General features: G+C 42.9%; 1 protein-coding gene across 1 annotated transcript in view; it reads right to left on the bottom strand.

The window, feature by feature from the left end:
- Window positions 1–22100, bottom strand: part of GRHL2 (grainyhead like transcription factor 2) — a 52720-nt gene that overhangs the window by 5727 nt on the left and 24893 nt on the right. The window contains exons 9-14 of the mRNA XM_050708785.1: window positions 14899–15057; window positions 9228–9315; window positions 9002–9141; window positions 6754–6785; window positions 5276–5370; window positions 586–671 (exon numbers count right to left, since the gene is read on the bottom strand). Coding sequence (XP_050564742.1) covers window positions 586–671; window positions 5276–5370; window positions 6754–6785; window positions 9002–9141; window positions 9228–9315; window positions 14899–15057 — 600 coding nt within the window. The remainder of the gene's footprint in view (window positions 1–585; window positions 672–5275; window positions 5371–6753; window positions 6786–9001; window positions 9142–9227; window positions 9316–14898; window positions 15058–22100) is intronic.

Here is a 22100-nt window from a genome sequence, read left to right as displayed (position 1 = left end):
TGAAAACTCAAGTCAAAGAAGGAGCAAAGAGGCAGGCCTGAGTAGGTCACTCTGGAGTGAGGGCTGGAGAAAGCATTTGAGACAGGAGGTATGAATGAGCTGCCTGCATTGCCTCGTGAACTGCCCCACGTATGCTGAGAAAGCAATTGCACAAAAGCCGTATGAAATTCACATGGAAACTCTGCATCCTTGGGCCTCATGTTTAAAAGCTGGCTGTGAACACACCAATGAGCATTGCAGGAAGAGATTCAACAGGCTCTGAACCATCGGTTCAGAAAGAAGTGTTTCAGAAAGTGGGTCCTTTATCTCGCTGCTTCCTTGGCACTGGTTAATTACTGCCATTCCTCAAGGGTCAGGTCTCCAGTAAGTCAGCTCTGCAAGTCTATTTTATCTCAGCAACCTGCTGACAGCACTCAGTTCAGAACACGCCAACATTTCAGAGGTGTGCTCCAGAAAACCCTTATGAAATACTTTAAATATATTTGAGAGTAACTTCGTCTCTGTTTTATATCTCAGCAATACGTTTCAAGTCTCAAGATTTTCTTACCAAAGAAGATAAACAACGTGAGGACATTGGATACTTACCGCTTCCATTAGCCCCTTTACTGTGGGTGATTTCAGCATCAAAGCATCAAACACCTCATCCGTCTCCTTCCTCACATACAAAAGCACTGAAACAGAAAAAAAGTCAAGCTTGGAGCAGGTCCAGTCAATCGAACAGATGAAACACCCCATGCTGAGTAGAAAAACAAATATTAATCCATGACAGATAAAATGGAGCGCTGAAGCTGGTTTTCACTTTCAAAAAAAATCTCATATCAGCAGTGATGGAAGACACACCGTGGTTGCTTTGAAAGTACACAAAGAAAATCCAGTCTATTTAATTTAATGTGAGAAATCTATATCTTAAGGAATTTAAACCTCCATTTACTTAAATAAGAGAAGCTCCATGAAAAAAAAAATATATATATATAGCTGGGGTTCTATACCTGGGTCTTGGCTTGCACCTCTCCAGACTTCATCCCAAAGACTGGGAAAGACATTCAGAAAAGGCAAAATTACATGGCAAGAGCAAAGCAGGAAGGTACAAAAAGGGTTACTTGTAGCTAAGCCTCTGACACAAAAGGCAACGAAAAGGATAAGAAATGGTAATCTCTGACAGAGACTTACTGATTACACGGCAAAAGCAAAGCAGACACACTCAAAGTGAATAAACATGAATACTGGAGAAGTGGTTTAGGTGTAATTTCACATTACTCAGGTAAAGTAGCAGGTTAAATAAGCTGCTGTGAAATTGATTTTTCCTGAATAAACTGCCTTTTCAACTAGCAGTACTGTATGTTAGGTACACGTGCACTGTTAGGTATGTCTGTGTGACAAACTGCACTGGTATCATTTGATCGTGATCATTTTTGACGTGGCATCATTTGATGCCACGATGGAAAAAAAGTAAGTTTGAAACTGATCGTCCTTAGAGTCCAAAGGAGATCTTCATTGGGTGATTTAATTTCACAGTAGATGACTTGTGGATGGAATTTTTCATAAAGAAGCAATTGTTTGGAAGCTAATTCTCAGTTTAAGACTGCAGCAGGCCCACTGCACTGAATTGTAGCTTCTTTGCCCGTGTTTTCAAATGACTGAAAAAAGGTTTAAAACTTGGCTGGCCAGATCAGTCTCCTGTCTTGGTCTACAAAACCAGGCATTGGGGACAACGGTGGGGTTTTTGGGTCTTTAATTTAGAAGTATTGACCACAAAATTGGCTCTGCATGCCTGTGGTGACATCCTGTTTCCTACATTTTGGCAAATCTTTGGAAACTGCCTGGAAGCGTCCTTCTTAAGTTAACAACAGACTTAAAAGCTGAGATAACAGTCAGAATATACAGGAACAAAAAACCCACAGCAGTAGTTAAAACTTGATTGGTTTTGATATGCTTCCTTGCATCAGCAAGCACTCACTCAAGGTGCTAATTTTACCTGTACTGACATTTTTATTAATTCAATAATTCTTTTCTTGCAGCTAGAAGGCTGTCCTGTAACTCCCAGCTTTCCAAACACTGGAGCCATCTGCCAGCCTTAATAATTACAAACGTATCTGAAAGGAGAAGTCCCTCAGTCCGAGGTTAAAGCTGGGGACGTTACACAATCCGAGTGCGGAGCTTTAAATCTCTCTGTTGTGTTTGGCATGTCAGGCAATGTTATGTTGAATGAAGGATCCATTACAAGGATAACGGGCAACTTGAATCACTGGTACACGCACAGAGAGCCAGGATTAGTAAGCATATAAGGGTTGCTGTTTTTTTCTTTCCCCGTGACAGGTGTGAAAATCCCAGCTTTGATTCACTAGGGCGCTTCTCCAGAAATGCCTCCTGGTGACAGCGACGCCTTCAGAAGTCCCTGTCCCATCCCTGCCCTTGTGCTCTGTTATTCTGGCCTGGTGTGAATCCTCCCGCAGGCAAACTATCTCGAAGAGCAGATGCAAGTGAAAAAATAACCCTTGTTTTCTGAGTTCTTCAGACTAACCAGGTCCATGCTCCAGGTGCTAAGGCAGCCCACAGACCTTTGTGCTGGCACAAGAGCAGGGAGAAGGTGTGCAGTGAGGGCTCGACCTGGCTCAGCAGTGCTGCCACCGAACCTCAAGCCCAAGGGAAGCAGAGCTGGTAGCTGTGACCAAGCTTTCCTTTTCTACATTTGGACTTTTCACTGATGGCCCAGGCACAAATTCTTCAGCTAACAGAGCCACAGGGTGAATTCTGTGCTCCACGGGGATGGTTCACAAAACTCTAGTTCTTATGAATCCAAAATTCTTGAGAACAGTTTAACCTAACTCTCCGAAGAGACAAAAGCTAGAGCAAAACATTATTTTCTTCAGGCTGAGAACTACAGGACTGGAAATCTCCCTGATCTGTAACAGGGTTGCTGGATTTATAATTCATGGAAAACTCCCACTGAAGTCTGAGAGGTGAAGTGACTTGAAAAATGTTAGTGAGAACACAGAAAATGGCCACGAGCCCAGCCGAGTTACTAGCCACGCAGCACAGCTGGTGCAGATTAACATACTTCACATTTCTGTGTTCGGCACTTGTACCTCCCTTAGAGGCCAAGGAGATGAAAGAAATTCAGAAAGATGCAGCTACCTGTGTGAGAATATGAACCTCGTTTGACTGGTGATTTGCAAACCCTTTCAGATCCCTACTCTCGTGAAGGGAGATTATTCTTCCCGCAATACTTCTGTTTCCACTGGAGAGCATTACAATTAGCTCCAGCAGGCAGAGGTGAAACTACACGCTGTCACTTCAGCTCTTTGGCTGGGCTTGGACCCCTCACTGGGTGCTACCTACCTGCATTGCTCTGATAATGAGCCACCTTGGGATTACGTTGCCTTATATGCGTATTTCCTCATATAAAACCTGCTCTTTCCCAAATATTACAGCCCCATCTATACCTGCTCTCACGTTATTGATTCTGATGTACCAAATAAATCTGGGAGAAAGAAATCTAGTACAGATAAGCCTGGGAAAAACAGCAGAAGATTTTAATACCCAGTGACTCCTGTGGCAAAGACAGGCTTGTCAAGTGGGTAGGTTCAAATGGAGCTGTGCTCCATCAGCACAATCCCAGATGTACGGTTCCTGATGGCAGGAAGTTCACCAGAGCAAAGGCTACGCTGGAAGAGGCTTGGCCTCCAGCCAACACAGCCCAAGTTGCGAGAAACACTGAGCAGGAAGAGAGCATCCTCCAGTTTCTCCGACTCCGCGCCTCTCCTGGATTTAATTATTTAACATAGTTTTGTCACCAGTTGAAAAACATTTTTTTCTTTCAAACCTTCCCCTCAAAATGGTTGAAATTCCTGGATGATATTAAAACAACTAACCACAGTAAAGGACAGGAATAATCAAAGCAAATCAGTATCTCCCTGTGGGAAACTCTCCAGGCTTCCAGCTGGGAAACCCAGGTGAAACTGCAGCAAAAGACAGATCTTTATGTAGCCCCTGTGGCTATCCACTTCTGCGTGATGGATTGATAATGTGAATTTGGTCAAGGCCTTGAGTCAAACAGATACGATCCTGTGGTCAGTGCTGACCTCAACATTACTAACTGAAGACTTAATTAAAGGAAGAATACGTTTACATTTATTCTACAGAGATACCAATCTCCATCCCGTAGTCTTGTATGCTTCCCCTGGTTCAAGCACACCATCCTCACCCACAGAGAAAATTCAGGTTTATGGAAAGTGTTCCGAACAAGCCCAAATGAGTCTGACATAGTGGCATAGATAAGAACAGCTGAGCTCACTTCTACACATTGTTGCCTTGTTGTCTCACAAACTAATGGGTGAGCCTCAAAACATGTGTGAGTTTGAGTCCCATGGCTTGGTCCCACCCCTGGTTTCTCCAATAAGCTTACAGGACAGAACTCAGGAGACTGGAGGAACAGCAAATATTCTCCAGAGTGCCCAACTGTGGCAGTGTGGTGCGTTATCACATATGTAGCTCTGCATTGTGTCTGTACACAAAGCATATTTTGTGGACAAAACCACCATATGCTCATCCTTACCTTCATGCAAATTTGACAGCTCTGCCTAAACCACTGCTTGAATGTTACTCAAGTTAACCTGCACTGAACTGGAAAATAGGAGCTGGACTTCTGTTTCAGCGCATATGAAATGCGACTGTGGCAGTACTCTCTAAAGGCAGTAAAAAAACAATTAAAGGACATAAACAATTCAGCTGGGTCAGCTGGAGGATGTCTCTCCATGCGTTAATTTTCTAATTGGGTAGGTAAGTTCTGAGGTTTTATTCAGGCTAATCTCACTCTGCAGTGAGTACAAGCATGAGCTTGCCTGTGTAATGTCTCTGTATTTGACCCCGTGCATCTTGCATATTTGTTTGTGATCCCAGCCAGAACAGAAAAGAGGAGCAAAAGTTAAAAATAAACAACCACAGCTTCGCTACTAGAACATTTATGAACTATGCAGCTTGGCCAAGGACCAAGAAACTTTCTAGCTTTTTTGCATTTCATACACACTTGTGTCCTAATCCCTTCTTGAGACAGTACCCAGTTCTTCTTCATTTTTATTTTCTGCTTTTATTATTATTACTAGCATTTGCTAAAATGCCTCCTTGTATACCGGCAGGTGTGATGGTATCTTCTCCCACCTGCCCCATATTTGCACCAGCATCAAACAACTGACTTGGTCTGAGCCAAACAAGTTCTTCTCTGCTTGAGGGCAGAAGTCACAGAGCATTAGTAGTAACCAGCTACTAGAACTGTTACCTCTTTTCAGGCCTTCTTCTTTCATTTGTTTCAGAGGGGATGGACCAAACTCCTCCTCCACGGGCCGGAACATCCTCTTGACCAGCACACTGCTACTAGAAAACACACAACAGGGGCCACGTCACGGTAAAAAATGTGCTCCCAACAGAGAAAGGACAACAGCAGCACTTATGACTCACTTTGTACTCTGGCAAAAACTCCACTAGCCACTCAAGTAACGACCAGAAACTGCACAGATTTAGCTTTTGATGCTTATCTGAATTCTCCAAGCCTCTCAAGTTGCCTGGACTGACTGGCTGGGACAGGTGACAGGAAAATATACTCCGATGTTGCATACTATTTGGAAAACACCAAAGGCTCTTAACTGCTTAAATATTTAGGCAAGGGAAGTTGGGGGAAAGAAGCAAATAAGAAAGGAGGTGAAGCCGTATTTACACATTGGTTCACCTCCTCTTTTGGGTCAACGAGACAGCCTCAAAAAACACTGAACACATTTCTAAAATCCAAGGCCACACAACCCAGCGAGTTTCAAAAGGACTAACATGTGGGGCCAGATCCAGCCCAAAGCTCTACACAATGGCCCTGAGTAACCGAGTGTCTCCTTTTAGTCTTGGAGGAGAGAGCTGAGGCCAGCGTGGTTGGTGCAATTCCACCGTGAGCCTTATGAAGAACATCAGCTTCATAAAAGAAACAAAAAATGTCTCATGTTTTGAAGTCGATGTTAGCTGCTGGTGCTCAGCCACCGCCTACCACAGGCCACCTTTTGCAGGCGTACATGAGCTCAGTTTGTGGGTGGTCACTTGGGATTCAAACACCTTACAAACGTAAAGAGGTTTCACACATCACAATTAATATTGGCTGAACTTCAGCCAACCACTCTAAAGCCCTTATTTCGTGACCTCTCTTAACTATTCTAGGGACTTTCTGCAATTCTCCAGTGCCTCCAAAGCCAGACAGTGGGTGCTCCCATTTCCAGCCTTCCCCTCTTCCCAAGACCTCCCATTGTCTCCGTATCTCCTAAGGTACTGGGGCATTTTCTCTGCATTTCCTATATTTGTCACATGCACACGTTTGCTGTGAAACAGCCTCCAGGAACAAGGCAAATTTCAGTGCTTCACTAAAGAATTCATTTTTTTAAGATGATTTGAAAACTCTGATATAAAATACACTTTATTATCAAGTATATTGTCCTGACCCTGTGTTGAACCTTATGGCTCTTCAAACCATTTTACTTGAAAAAGAAATAAAAGAAATAAGTATAAAAAGAAGCCAGTTCACATGAAGGAAAAGAAAGATACCATAAAATAAAACCTTCCTGCTACCAGTTCCACGTATTATTCACCTACCATTAGTGATGGGAGAACATAAGGGAAAGGAGAGAAAGGGGACCAGTTTTATCTGATTTCAAGTCTTTATGCCTGCTTTCTATGAGTTCGAACTGCTAACCACAAAAAAATGTGAAACAATAAATGTCTTACCCTTCTCTCTCATCATCTGTATTATAGTAAACCTAAAATGAAAGAAAAACAGAATTATTCCCAAAACTCAGACACCTGCTTAACAGAATAACTTCAAATGGGAGAAAAAACAAGTGGTTTGCGGTTTTTAACCTGTTAAAAATCCTTCTCCTTCTATAAAAAACAAACATCTCTACTTCTAATTTTGATCTGGATAAAGTGCAGCTTGGAAAAACTGCTGTTGAATATCATCTAGTGGAAATATATCAAAGTATTTTGACAGACATTGTCCTCTCCTCTGTTTTGTATGATTTTCCAATTATTTTACAATTCTCTAAATCAGATCACTCCTACCTAAATTATCCTTAATACAATTTAAGCCACAACACTCGCAGGAGTTTTGTAGGTATTTAATACTGTCTGAAAATCTAATTAAACGATGAGGACCAATATTAAACCACAGGCCTAATGGAAAAGCAATTGCTAATGGTACAGATGATATTTCTTGCACAGGCTGCAGGCAGGAGCAGAAGCCCAGATCACTGCTTTGTGTAAATCAGTTTAGCTCACATTCACTGGGACCAGGCTCACAACAGCAGGAAATGTGGCTAACGGCAGCAGCAGAGGTATAAAATCACAGTCCATTGCCAAAGGCTTTACACAACAGGCAGCCAAATTCCTTTACGAGATGCCTGCACTGCGGTTCCAGAGCAACAAGCACACCAGGGCTTCAGCTGCTGAGCGTGCACGGCGTGAAGGCACGGCACTGGAGTCTGCTGGGGTAGAGGGAGGGACCCCAGACAGGTTCCCAGTGCTCGCTCTGGCAAGATGCAGCACACATCTGGCTGGCACTGGGAGCTTTGACTTCTGAGCGTTACAACTAATATAGCTCAGAGGTGTGTGTAAAGTTGAATTCTACAGTATCTGAAATTGATTTTTAGTCCAGGAGCTGAAAGTGGCTACAAAACACCATCATAATAAACCATTCTTACATCAATTGATACACACCACAATTTAAAAAGTTCCAGATAGCAAAAATGCTGATACTGCAACCTGGGCAGCAGTAAAAGAGAGGGCCGAACATTGCCTAAGAGCTAGAAAAACTGGGGTATCTTCAGCTAGTTTAGAAAATTACTTACAGGGTTACATGTACTGAGGAATGCTTCCACCTTCTCCTGTTTTGAGACAAATCCTCATTCTGATTTGAAAGCCATGAGGACAGAAGGTACCCAGCACTGATATGCAAGTGGGCGTCTTTCCAATTTTGGAGAGTAAGTCAGTGACAGCTGTGATTGCAATGTCTGCACTCTTTGTGCTTTGCTCTACCACAGTCCTCACGGCTTTAAAATAAATGACGATTCCAACTCAGTGTAATTTCATCTTCATTACTTTAATATTTTGCAGCAAGATGCATGTAAAATTTCATCGTCTACAATTCGTCTTTATAAACACACGCGGAAAGGTCTCATTCCAGTCCCTGAGAGCCTAATAAATAACAGGCTCATATTCAAAAAATTGTCAGAGCTGACCCTATAGTTCAGGTTTGCAATTTACCACCATGCAATAAGTAGGTCTTTAAAAAGTCAGCTCAGCAGAGACTTCCTCATACTTAGGGTGATAATGAGTCCATGACACAGACACAGACACAGACACTTCAGCACTAAGCCAATCCTGAACATTAGCATTAGTATGATAGATTTTTACTTCCTATACTATCCTGTAGAGTGCAAATATTTTCTTCTAAAGAATTACCAGGTCTCTAGGTAGTGCCTACAGAAAACGGGCAATGGTATTTGGTGAGCCTACTCTTGACTTCTTTATACGAGGAGCTTGGTCTTTGTTTTCAGCCATCACAGTGAGGGAGACCTCTTTTACCACAAGGTGGCACTTCACCTCATCAAGCCATATAGCACATTCAAAAAAAAAAATCAACAACCAAAGACTCAAGTCACAAAACAACCTATTTCAAAATTCCTGACTGCTTGTTCCACTCTTTCTTACTAGCTAAAGAATGACAAAACCACAACAAACACAAAATAGTCTGTTACTAATGAAGTATAAACTCCCCCTTTTTGCACCCAGAAATCAGAAAGGCATTTGTCTCTTGCAAGCTCTTTGCTAAGTGACTCACCAAGAACTGCATTTACCAAAAATGAGAGCTGAAACAAGCAGCCACCAGTAACAGTGCTTTGTTTTTGTGAAACCTGCCTCAGAGCACATGCAGCTGGACAGCAGGTGGGCACCTGCTCGTCTCATTATCATTTCCTACCTGTCCAGTTCTTTGTAGGTTTCCAAAATGAACATCTGGTATGAAGAGAACTGGCTGGGAATCCAGGTCAGTCATTGTTTTGAAGAAGGTGATATCACTCTTCTTTTGCAGAGGGAGTGCACTCAGCTTCCCTTCAGCTGCTAGGAGGATCACAAAGCAACGTGGTTATGAGAGGGGACACGTTAAGGGTGACTTAGTCCAAACCAGGGAGGCCCGTCTTACTCACAGTTATTACACGAGGTTTGGGATGCCTGGCCTTTGCCTTTCTTCCTGTTCTGCTTCCTCTCTTCATCTCGGATTTTCCTTTCTGCTCCCTGATGCAAAAAAAAGACAACCACAGATATTAGCCTAAGAGGAATCACTGCAAGCATCATCCCCTGCAATGTAGCTGAAACTACAGCTACAGGCACATCAGAAATGCCAAAACAGAGACCGGTTATCCCATCACAGCTGAATTCCACCAGGTTGTTGGGGAATGTGGAAGGCCAGCCAGCTCCGTATCAAGCATCTGTCTCCCAAACTTGTGCTGGCACACCCAGCAGCCCCCAGGGCTTGTGCCAGTAAGAGGAATAAACCCGTGTGCATCACTGCAGCTGGCTTGGAGATGGGACTGATGGCTTGGGCACCGTGTGGGTCTAGAGCTGGCCTGTCGCTGTCACAGCCAGCACGAAGGGCATCCTGAACCCAGCACCTCAGTGCACGATGGAGGGCTCAGTCCAAATACTTTGTGTGTGTACTGACGTAAAGCACCTGCAGGATTGCTGTCATCTTAGATCACGTCTATGTTAAGCTCTTCCCTGAACTCCCAACCACCCACCTTGTTTAGGGGCAGGATAGCTCCACTCCGGATAGCTTTGTAAAGGCCTTTGAGGTGTGCCAGTGGAAGAACTCTACTCCAACAGCTTGTTTGCAGTGCAAAGGCTCATACAGAAACATGCAGGCATTTCAAACAGGGAAAAAAGCCCTGGAGAAACTGGAAGGCAGTGCAGCACTACCCTATTAGGCCCTAGGAACTCCTGGGAAGTTGCAGGCTTCTGTTATGTAAATACACTCTCAATAAGTTTAGAAAATAAAAGTTGTTATTGACATAAAAAGCAGCAACACCTCCTTTGAAGTACTCCTAATTTACTTTATAAATATGAATACAGTCATCTTGTGAAGTGTATTAAAGATCCATATGCTCCCAGACAGTCAGCATGCAAAATTAGAGATCTTTTGCAAATTAAAATTAGAAGTTTCTGTAAAAGAAAGTGGAAGGAGGGGAAAGGCGGGAGCCAAAAATATTCACTCAGGAAGGAAAAATTCACACAAGAGCCAATGAACAAAGCTTGAAAAGAAGGCAAGAAAAGATTTGCTCATGGCTGTTATCTATCAATGGCTTTCCAGAGGCTGGAGGAGGTGGAGTAAGAAACATCTTTTAAAAAAATATGAGGATATCTACCAGAAACATTGCCTTCAGATCCAGGCTCCAGCCAGTGCTCACGGACCTCAGCCACAAGTGCTTCATCAACTCCAAGAGATTCAGAGCTGTGCCCTTAACAATATTGTTTTTAAGGGTTTCTGTTCTTTAACAAAGGGAAAACCATGCCCTGCTGCCCGTGTCCTGAGGAAGGCTGACCACAGGCCTACCTTTCGGTTTTGCAGCTCTGACTGCTCACAGGGGCTAGGATAGGTTTGAAAGCAGTTGTGCACATGGTAGCAAGTGGGAGTTTCCTCTCAGAAGAGCAGAAGCTGAGGAGGCTTTAGCTTTTAACACACAATAAGGAATATATGCTTTGTAGATTTTCTTTGATTGTCTCTGTAACTACGACCCCAAGAAAGCTTGACAGCTTTGTCACTAGTCCCCTGGGACATGGGCAGTGTGAGCGGGGCAGCTGTTCCCACCTGCCAGCACTCAGCTGTGCCACAGCCACTTCAGAAAGGCCAATAATTTGAAGCAGGTTGTAGATGAAGCCCATTAACACAAACGGAAAGGTTCTCATTAAAAATGACACAGTACAGGGGCCACCCAAGCCTGCGTGACGTATCTCATTGCTACAGGTGCAGAGACAAGGGACCACACCAGGATTTTTGCATACCAGCATTTCTCCTGGACCATTTTCACAGCTGAGTCATATCTAATAAACCAGAGCTTGCATATCAGGACAGAAGAAATAATCCTCTCTTAGGGGACTATAAATTAGGCTCTGACCAGTCAAATAACAAAATGAGTTTTTCATTTTTCACCGATATCTGGACTCTGTATGAATTCAGACAGTACCTCCGCTGCCAACCAATAGCAAAACCCCTCTTACGAATTTCATCTGATTCAAAAGATATTTTTTTCCTAGTCTTCAACTCATCTAAGACTATGTCTTGCAAGATGTTAAGCGCTCTGGCTCCAGCCCAGTGAAGTCCTTACCATCACAAGAACCACTCCCATCACCACTATGAAGCTCATGTGTGCACCTCCTTCTAGATTAAGGCCAAAGTGTTCCCCGTCGGGTAGGACAGGCCCACAGACTTCAGCTGTCTTCCCTCTCTAGCTGAAGACCTACAGGTAATTAGAATTGCACTGTGCCCTTTAACAATCCATTTACTCTACCGCTATCCAAACTGGAGACAAGATGGCAGGCACTGCATGTACTCAGAACAACATGTACTTTGGAGTAAGGAAAACAGGATTGATTTATTTTATTTTGGAACAATATTACGGTATTTGGCCAGACAAATGCTTCTGCTTCTTTTTAGCAAGGCTAATCACATAGAGAAAATCAGAATGTCTCTGAATTCCTAGTTCCTTCATACACGGTGGCTAAAGCATCTTGCAATATATAAATATAAATAGGCCTGCTGGCAAGTTTCCCTGACAACCTACTTAAAGAATAAAAATTATATTCCCTTATCATAATGTAGCATAAGAGATCTGCACATGACAAAAAGATAGCAAGAGCAGAGAGAATTGGCACTGAGAAAACAAGATGTGCACTCTAACAGCTGCTTTGAAGACTGTCTACTGGAAAATAAACATGGGCAAAAGATTGGAGAATGAATGGGGAGCAAACAAATGATTACAACCTTCGCAGCCCTTATCTCCATACATCTATGTTACATAAAGCACACATTGGATCCGAGTCTGTGTTGCTCCCTAGTTTATATGTAACAGAATACTAAACTTCAGTAAGTGCTCAAGTAAATACTAAGTTATACATAATATGTGCCACTTAGCTAAATGCAGCTTTATTTCTTCAGAGATACTCTTTCCACAATGTGTATGCTGTGTTTCAGCTGAAGGACATAATTTATTAGCAAATGTTTTTCTTAAAAACTAGACACGTTTACCTGTGAATTAACTAGGTTAATGTATAAACACATCTACTGGTCCTAAAGAGGCACCATGGCTGCAGACAGACCATTTATAAGGACACTATCAGGAACAGAAACATTTTCTCTTCCACGTTTCAAACTAAGATACATTTCAGCACTTAGGTGGGAGGAATTTACTGTGTAGCTCCCCTAATCCAGATAATTGTAATAAATTAGGCACTTTTCTCATCAGCTTCTGTTTATGGTTGTCAGATGGGGGCATAACGATGCAATTCATCCTTCTAAAATGTATAAAATGATTATATGTTTGCTGCTTTTTAAAATGGCCCCATAATACTTTTTTTTTTAATTAATCATGACAAAGAGTTGGGTAAAAATTGTCTTGGCTTCGTTGCCTTTAGCAAACAGGCAGTAAATCCTGCCATTGTCACTAGAGGGCGAGGAACAGTCTTGGAGGAGAAACAGAGCCAGGGACCCACCATTACCAGCACCGCATCAACCAGTGCCAGGACTTATTTTGGTGTCTTGGAAAAGATGACCATGTCCAGCCCCACCACCTACCTCCTGCCGAGTGCAATGTGGGGATGATTTCTGCACGGTTCCTGTGCAGAAAGAAACACAACTGCCATGCTGTGCTGGCAGTCAAGCTTTGATTCTCCAATCGTTTATTTACTTATAAAAGCACAGTGACTAACTGATGTCCGTACAGGTACACCAGCACCAAGTGAGGGCTGGATCAGGCCTCAGACTCTCTCCAAGTGCCAATGAGCACAAATTGTCAGTGAATTGACCTAGATACTTTTCATTCTTTTTCATTCGTTTAATTCATCTTCAGCCCTGCATTAAGTTAAAAAGCTGTGTGTGTGTATGCATGTATACATTTATATTATACAGATATATTTCCCATTATCAATACCCTGGAGCCCTCCAGTTCCCGCTTTCAATATAGTTTTGATATGCATAACGCTTTAACTACCCCTGTGATCTCTTCTTCTACTTTGAGACAGTTTTGATTAAAAGTCTTAGCATTCATTTCCTGCTTCCTCGTCTGGATGTTTGAAGTACCAATTAAGCCAACAGATGCAATGAACATGTATTATTCAAAATCTCCACCAGTTGTGGCTACAGGTCACCCTTGATGAGTTTGTGTTCTGAGTTTCCTTCCTTTTTTTTTCTTTTAATAATTCAAATTTTTCTAATTGCTTTTCAAAAACAGGTAGATGAAAATGACTTGTTACTTTGATATTTATGGAGCTTTTAACATCCACCTGTAGCCTCAAATCTCTAAATATTTGACATTCAAAGTTACAATTTGAAGCATAACACTTTGACTACAAGAAGACCTTGGTGCATACATTTACATTCATTACTTTCAGAGTTTTTGCTCCAGCAATACAACTGACTGATTAGCCCTCAAGATCTTGTTGTCAAGACAGCAACAAGGGAACTAACTGAAAAAGGGGAAGGAACAACAGCACAGAGACCAGGAACAGCTGAACTCTTGCCCTTTCCATTAAAAAGTTAATGCTACGTCTTGCCTGGGGCATGGCCTTTTGCCTTTCTGTTCCCATCTGTAAGATGGGAAGACTAATTTAGATAAATTTCCAAGTCACTTAAATAGATGCAGGCTCCTGAATCCCTGAACCTTGACTAGAATCCAGGCACCAACCCTCCCTGGAAGATCTTTCCCAGCAGGGATAAAGTCCATTGGCTGCCAGGTGTTAAACACAAATGAATCATGGTCATGCTACACATCTAAGAATCATCACAGAGATAACATTTCTGAGCAACTGTTTCTACCTGGTGATCCATACAGCTGACCATGACATTGTCGGACTCATTAAAGCAGGATCTACGCTCTGATGATGAAAATTACAGCCCACATTGATTTCCACAAAGGAGTGAGGAAAACCATTGCAAAGAATAAAATTATGCAGAAGAAGTGAGCAAAAATCAAAAGTTACTGAATCACAAAATGGGACTGGTTAACATATTTTTGCAGTTGCCTTTTAATAAGAAAGCCCCAGCAACAGGTTAAGTTTCACCGAAGCTCCGCAAATAACTGTAATCAAACAGAAAAGAAACCGTTAGCTGTATCATTGGGACTCATTTGTTTTTCTAGTGTATAGTAAAAGACAGATTAGCAGACTTTTAAGGAAAGGTGCCTTTGCCATCAGAGACCTCTCCACAAAGTTTGTGTGTTACCTATCCTGGCTGTTATAGACAGAAGGGATAAAACCATCAGACTGGCACTCGCAGGAACCTCTGGTCAGTACTTTCCAAGCAGAGATCTTTACCTTCGTGCATTCTGCGACTATTTTGATGTTCCTGTGCCGTGACCTACAACATGCTGTCTTTACACAGTCCATCTATATTGCTCGCAAGCCAAGGAATAAGGGCCAAAGAGGCTGCAAAGCAGTAAAATAATTGGGTGATAACCTGCCAGATTCACAACAGAGCTGGATCAGATTCTATCGTGAAACATATAAATTGTTTGGGAAAAAAAAGTAAGTAGGTCTAAATACAGCAATAATAATAAACTGTCAACCAAGGTGTCTCCTCTACCCAGGATAATTGTGCTTTCCACTTACCTTATCACAAAAAACCTTGATCTGGCAGTAGGCTCGGTGGATGGGTTTATTGCTGCGGTTGTTGTAGCTGTACGTATCTATCTGAATCATCAAAGGAAGCCCCTTTACTCCTTTTTGCGAGGAGAAGTCTGTGCTCAAGCAATTCACGGTGATGAAAATCTATGTGACAGAGAGATTACTTTAAAAATGTGGTGCAAACAACTATTAAACTTCTGGAAACTCATGACAACAAATGGGGAAATAAAAGCAGAGATCTCCCCAAAATATTTTAATTCAGTTAGTTATCTCCATTCTGACATTTCACACATTCCACACACTCCACTTCTCTCCTAAATCCAGCAAAGATGCTTCCATGTTGGGAAGGAGGACAGACTTTTAAGATGTGTATCAATGCATTACCTTGGATCAGGAGATCGCATTTGATGTGAATCACCTGATTATCCCAACTTACCATGCTTTGGTTCACAGCAGAGAGCCAGAATGCATAAACTGGATTCTTTCTGGAAGAGTCAGAGCAGATGTGTCCCAGGAGCACACCTCACATGCTCCAGCTGCTAACAGTTGCTCAGTCCGTGGGAACTGACTAAAGATAATCTCAGATAAAACCTCCAAAACATGTCTCACGTGGAAGTAAGGTCTTTAGCCCTGACTTGTTCCACCCTACAAACCTGCTCCGTATGTTTGTACTATTTGTTAATACAGACATAGCCAGATAACCCTGCGCTGTCCTTTCCAGCCATCTTTTGGTCTGGCTTGTTCTTCTGACATCTCATTACTCAAATTCAGTGTGGCCAAGCCGAAGTCCTTCCCCTTTTTTCACATATTCTCTCTGCACTGTCATCAGCAGCACTCCATCCCCCAACCTATCAACAGATATCCCTGACCTCACTCTAAGGGTCCTTCCCAGTCTCTCTTCATTTTCCAACTTGCATCTCACCCTGTCTGTCAAACAGGGAAGAAATTTCTCAAATATTTCTGAAGCTTCTGCCCACCTTTGCCATGCCCTCGGTTCCTGGCAACCCTTGCTCATCTTTTCTTCAGAAACCTGTCTCATGCTTTCCTTCTACACACACGAATGCCTGCAGAAAACCAGCAGTCACCTCCTGTTTTCTACCCACCATCCGTACTATGGGACAAGGACTTGTTCGTACAGCACCTGGCAGAAGGGTCTCCCACCACCAAGTCTATTTTGGTGCAAAGAAAGCTGTTACCATGATCTGAATTATCACTAGGACCTTTTCAGTCAGGACAGTGTGCATGGAACATGAGATGATGCTGTATTAAAAATGCAATTGTTTTTTGCAGCGAGGATTCGTGCTTCACATAGGAATTTTTGCCGGTTGTGTATTAACCTGGTTCTACTTTTCACTTTTTCTTGGTTTAAAAAAATGCACACAAAAATAAAACAAGCACTGTGAACTAAGAAAAAGGTCAGAAAAAACTACCAGTGAGTACTGTCTGAGCCCTGCCGACCTGCAGCCTGCTCCAGCAGGATGAGCACTGTAAGGCTGAGCTCTGCAGGGACTCCCAAATACCACTGATGCACACCTCACTGATGCACATCTCACAGGGCAGATCTGAGGCCATCAGGCCCCTGGGATCTGGGAAGATTCAGGAATGAAGAAAGCCCTCCCCCGCAATCCACAAACGGGGCTAAAACCCAATACAAATGAATAGAGCGCAAACACCCCTAAGAGAAAGGCGAGCTCAGAATAAAGGTCTCCGGTGCAGCTAGTAGGGGGATACTTTACCCTAATGGCAGAAGTTACATTGCAGTCAGTTTTTTTTACGATGGAGCCAGAGCAGCTTATTTGCCTGACCGAGCTAATGGCACCTCCGCATTTCTGCTCCTGATTGTATCGCAGAGCTGCATTTACAAATGAAATGGTTGAACTTTAACTGCGGGCAGAGGAGGAAGGCGGGGAAGGGCCCTAGGTGAAACTCTGATTTTGAAACTGATAGTGTTATTTCTGTTTCAAATTACAACTTGGTCTCCTTCAGATCCAAAGGTAAGTGTGGATACGGGTGCACATGCCTTTGAAATATGATGGCCTGAATTTTCGTTTGCCTTAAGACTCCTTTACGGTGTCAGCGCAGTGCTTTAAAGTATGTGTGGCAGTGCTTTAAAGTATGTGTGAACACAGAGCAGTGGAATGAAGTCTGGCACAAAACAACCCGGTCTCGCTGTGCTTTAGCTCATCCTTCTGCATAGGGATTTTCCAGCTGTATGTTAAAATGTGAGAGGGGATGTCTAGGCTCTGCATCGCCCCAGTGGTCTGTGCACCCACCACCCCTGCTGCACACTTGCACAAAAAGTTAAAAAAAAAAAGACTGTCCCGCCTTCATCGACCACATCCTCTCTCTATCATCTCTTCCACTGCCTCCAGACACACGGAGCACAGTAGGAGCGACTGGGGAAGACAGACTTTATGGTTTCAAGAGTCCCCATACAGTAATAACAGATTACTCAGCATGAATAATAGATTGATGCTGTGAGATTCAATATCCTAGTCCTGACACCGTAATACATCAGGATCCCTCTGAGGAGCAATGACTGTACATTCATGCGTATGAAGTGTACGATCCTTTCTGTCATATCATTTGTGCCTCACAGAGAGACAGATCGATTCAAATTAACACACGTCATTTTTTGGGGAAGAATTTTCTCCCTCCGCTGTCTTCTACTAGCTCTTCTTCGAAGCACAGCACTGACTGGATTTGGAGAAGGTGGGGGGGGGGGGGGGGGCAGGGTGCAGAGGGAAGGGGAGGAGGGCTTAAGTTGTGTTACTTGAGTTGACTTTCAGGTTTTTTACTGAAGATTTGCACCGGGGACCCGGGGGGACCATTGTCTCTGCCCCTGCCCTGCCCAGAAGCAGCCACCATGCCAGCTGCCCGCCCAGTGCGGCCTACGCTGCCCTCCCCTCCCCGTCCCCTGCAGCCCCTGCCTGCAGCACAGGCCCTCGGTGCCACAGGCAGCAAAGCAGCCTCACAGGCACCTGGGGAAACATAAATCCCACGCAGCCTCACTGGGAAGACACATGGGTTTAAGAGCCTTCTTCCTCTGGCCTCTTGTACAGCAGGGCTACGTGGCTAGTAAACATAGAGTTAAGTAAAACTGACAGCAGCAGAAGTAGATATCACCATTTTTTTTTTCCCCAGGGCCCCATCTACACTTGACTTAGAACTATTTTAATGGATGTGACTACGGCTGTACCTGAATTCATTTACACACTTTTTTTTTTCCTGCACAAACTGGATTTTAGCAATGTTTTGCTATCAGGAACAAGTTCGGGTTGTCGTTATAGTGATGCCTTTTTTTACAATGTCAGCATATCTCAGATTAGAGCAATTAATGATAGAGCTCCACCCATCTAGTCTCTAGCTCGGGCATGCCATTGGCAATGAAAAACTCATTTGGAGAAACATTTGGTGCCTGAGAAAGTTTCAGCGGTGGCCTAAGATAACGACAACGTCTCTGGTTGTTACAGAGCATGTCTAGAAGAAGCACCTTCTCTTTCGGGGAAGGCACTCCTCTGGTGTAGCTGTTATTATGTGAATTGCTGGCTGTTTGTTAAACACTGCAGCATAATTAGCGACGTACAAGACACCAGCACAGTAACCTGCCTAAAGAGAGAGCAAGGCTCCAAAATGCATTTCCCCTTTTATCATTTAATCCAGCCAACACGACTCCTGCTGTGGTCTCCCAGCTTATGCACTTTAAAGGTCTACAGTTATGAAACCTCTAATGTAAGCCTTTTATTACTATTTACATTTCTGGCTCCCATCGACTCAGAAAGAGCCATGGGCAGAAAGGAGGGAAGAGTGTGTTATAACACAGAATCAGAAACTTAAGGCCCTTAATTTTTCTACTCAATGCTGGCAATACACAGAAACTGTGCCTGGGTGACTGGTCTTTCCAAAGTCCTAATAGCCCTGTTTTAAAAGGGTTCATCCCTCCAGACTGTAACAACAAGGAGTTAAATGACTCGTCTCTTTAATAACTCACATCAATCCCATCATTCCTCCCATACACAAAAAGTGTGGTTTTATAGTTTCTCCTGCCAGCCGTTACCTTATAAATTCCATACAAAGGTAAGACCTTTGTTTTATTTCAATACAAATGTCTCTAGCAAATGTTTACACTACTCTTTTGAAGCTTCCTCAACCCACACCACACCCCGGCAACTACATAAAAATGCCATTTGCCTTGAATCCCAGATGCATACTTACTGAACCATTTGTATACACTGAAATTTCAACATTATTTGCAATCACAGCTTAACTCTTCTTTAATATATAGAGATGTTTGCATGTGTGCATATATATATATATAAAAGATACATATGCACGTATACACACAGATATGGCTTATTAAAGCAGCTGCCAAGTATAATACTACATAATTGCTGGCACTAATTCCCCAAAATAAAGTACTTTTCCTCCAACCTTTAAATTTTGAGAGTAGAGAAAATATTAATTTCCTCCCTAATGAAATGAAATTTGATGTAACTAAAGAAGGAAATGAATAATTAAGAACAAAATAAAGCTTATACTATTCAAAACTCATCCTACATATCCCTATCAATGTTAAAGAAATACGGATTATCACAATTAAAATCACTGCTAGAGACCGTGCTGTTTAATCAGCTTCATTTTACAACTGTGCCCACTGGAATCACAGCTCACTTTGGCCCACGATGTCTAAGAACCTAATCCTGCAAATCACTCACTCATTGAAAACACAGCTTATTACTGTATGCTCTATGCCAAAACTCATTAAATAACTGGAAAGGTTCCCAGGGGCTTCAGCATGCTTTGGATTAAAGATCTACATTTCAGTTAAATATAGTAGGACAATGATTGCACGCAAGTATACACAACAACTGCACAGCACACAACTACTGTACACACCAAAAAGCATGTGCCAGCACCCACATGAATAGCATATCTGCCAACATGCCTCTTTGCTGCATGTCCAAGTTGCATGGCTTTGCAGAAATCAGTAATTTCTTGCCATCACTGAAATGTATGTCTGCCCACTTCGAGGTGGCAGTTTTCTTCACTGAATGGTTCACTGAAGTCACAACTTAGAATTAAGGTTGAAAAGCGCTGCCCATAAAAATATACAAATAAGCCTTGTTTGCTTGTAACCTTGTTTCAAAGGTTACATCATCCTAGCCATTTTAAATTAGCAAAGTATTAATCATAGAGAAGGCATATCTCAAAGAGGTGGTATGATTTATTACAAAAATATCCTCATTTCACCAAGAGTTATTCTGCTTCTTAATTACCTTCCTTGCAAACTGAATTCTGCCAGCAATAAGACTGCAAGCAGGCAGAGGTATGTCTATCAAAAAAAAAAGAAGCTGATCTCTCTGTTCAAAAGCTTCCACTAAAACTTTGTCAGGCAGCCAGATACTGCAGCAAAATCTTCAGTAGGGCAGCAGCAAGGCAACCAACTTCCATTTAGCATATCATAAAAAGACTTTAAAAAGATGGTTAAAAAGTCAGCCAGTTCTTGTTAATTGTTATTTGTTTCCTCACCTTCCTTTAAAGCATTCTTTTAAAAATACCAAATGTGGTATTCAGGTTCAACCAAAGGGAACCAACAAATCACCGTGCCCATAAATGCTGCGTATTTATATATAGAAGTAAATACGGGAGTGAAATGAAGATGGACCATACAAAAAGTGTTCTGCACTTCCTACCACTGCTTCCTTATTGCTCAGTATTTTTGTCTCAAAGAAGAGTTTGACGTGGCTGTAGACCCTTCCCTTCCCTTCCCAGTACCCCAGATCTGAACCACAAGCCCCAGGGTAACCTCTAGGCCACGGCCCCAGCAGACAACCATGTCATCCTAGAAAAAGGTCTCTGCTCCCCCAAAAGGGCCCAAATCTCCTCTCCTGGAAGACAAAGGGAACTGTTGTCACTGACTTCTGGTACACTTGAGGAAACATTAATGGAGTGACTTGTGTGCTGTTTCCCCCAGTCCCCGAACAGCAATGGAGGTATTATTCCACAATTCAACAAGTGCCGTAAAAGATCTCCTCTTTCCTTCCAGCTCCTTTCAGAAGACAAGGGCACAAGGAGCTGGAAGCAACACCCTAGCTCCCTCCATGGTCCTGAGGTGACAGAGACACCTCTGTCTGTATACTTTGAACACTCATTTCTTTCACACAAGATCCAGCTGGGATGCTGCCTTACAAAACTTCAGCAGAATGACTGCTAACGGGCGGCTTCTGGGTGTCGCACTCGGGCTGTCATACCCAATCCTGCAGGGCTCCCAGGAGGAAGGTACGGCTCAGCTCGAGTGTGGGAGGAGAAAAAATCTGGATTTGAACCAAGTGCCCTCCAGGTGGAGTATGCAAGTGAGAAATCCGATGCTGGAGATAAGTCTTCCTGGATGCAGGATTTAGTCTCCCGAGGGAGACGGGGATATTTGGTTAGGTGAGGTCTGTTTCTCCTGTTTGATTTTTAAAGATCGCTCCCCTGTGCGGTTCCAAGGCCTGGTCTGTTGGTTTGTTTTTTTTTTTAATTTCTTCCCAGGCCAGTAGAGCGCTTCATCACATAACGTCTCAGAGGCCCTGGCAAGAACTGCTCTGTGCCGCTTTTGTCTGACTCAGAAGAGAAAGGTCTTTGTGCCTGTGAGGTTAGTTTTAATCTTGAAATTGTGGTGAAAAGGGAAAACAACACTGAGCAGAAACAATGGAGCCAGTTTAAAGATCGTCGCTCAAAATGCTTAAGAAAGGAGAGTCTGTAATTAGGGCTTGAAAATCTTCATCTCTCTCGGATGAGGTAATTGCTGGAGAAAAAACTGCCTTCAGTGACGTGACTCTGAGTCCACAGCTTTCAAACACCGCAGGGGGATCCTATGGGAATCCCCACACTGCGTGCAACTGGTTATTTTATTAAAGCCTCCAACAAGATCAAGCATGTGTGTACGTGTACATGTGGCGGGGGGGGGGGGGGGGGGGGGGGAGTCTTCAGCGCAGGGTGACAAGCTTACCAGTACAACCTGATTTATGCTTGATAGCCCAATACCAAATAACGTTATGAATCCTCTTACTTTTATCAATACATTTGCAGTCCACGGTCCTAAAAGATCAGATATCTGATAACAACCCCCCAAAATAAATAAAGATAAGCCAATACACATTTTAATCACTGCTTCCTGCAGAAATACAAGTGACTCTCTTAAGTTT

This window comes from Cygnus atratus, chromosome 2 (genome assembly GCF_013377495.2).
Source record: "Cygnus atratus isolate AKBS03 ecotype Queensland, Australia chromosome 2, CAtr_DNAZoo_HiC_assembly, whole genome shotgun sequence".
NCBI classification, from domain to species: Eukaryota; Metazoa; Chordata; class Aves; order Anseriformes; family Anatidae; genus Cygnus; species Cygnus atratus.
Note: the sequence above shows the minus strand (reverse complement) of the source record. Positions and strands in the feature narration are given on the sequence as shown.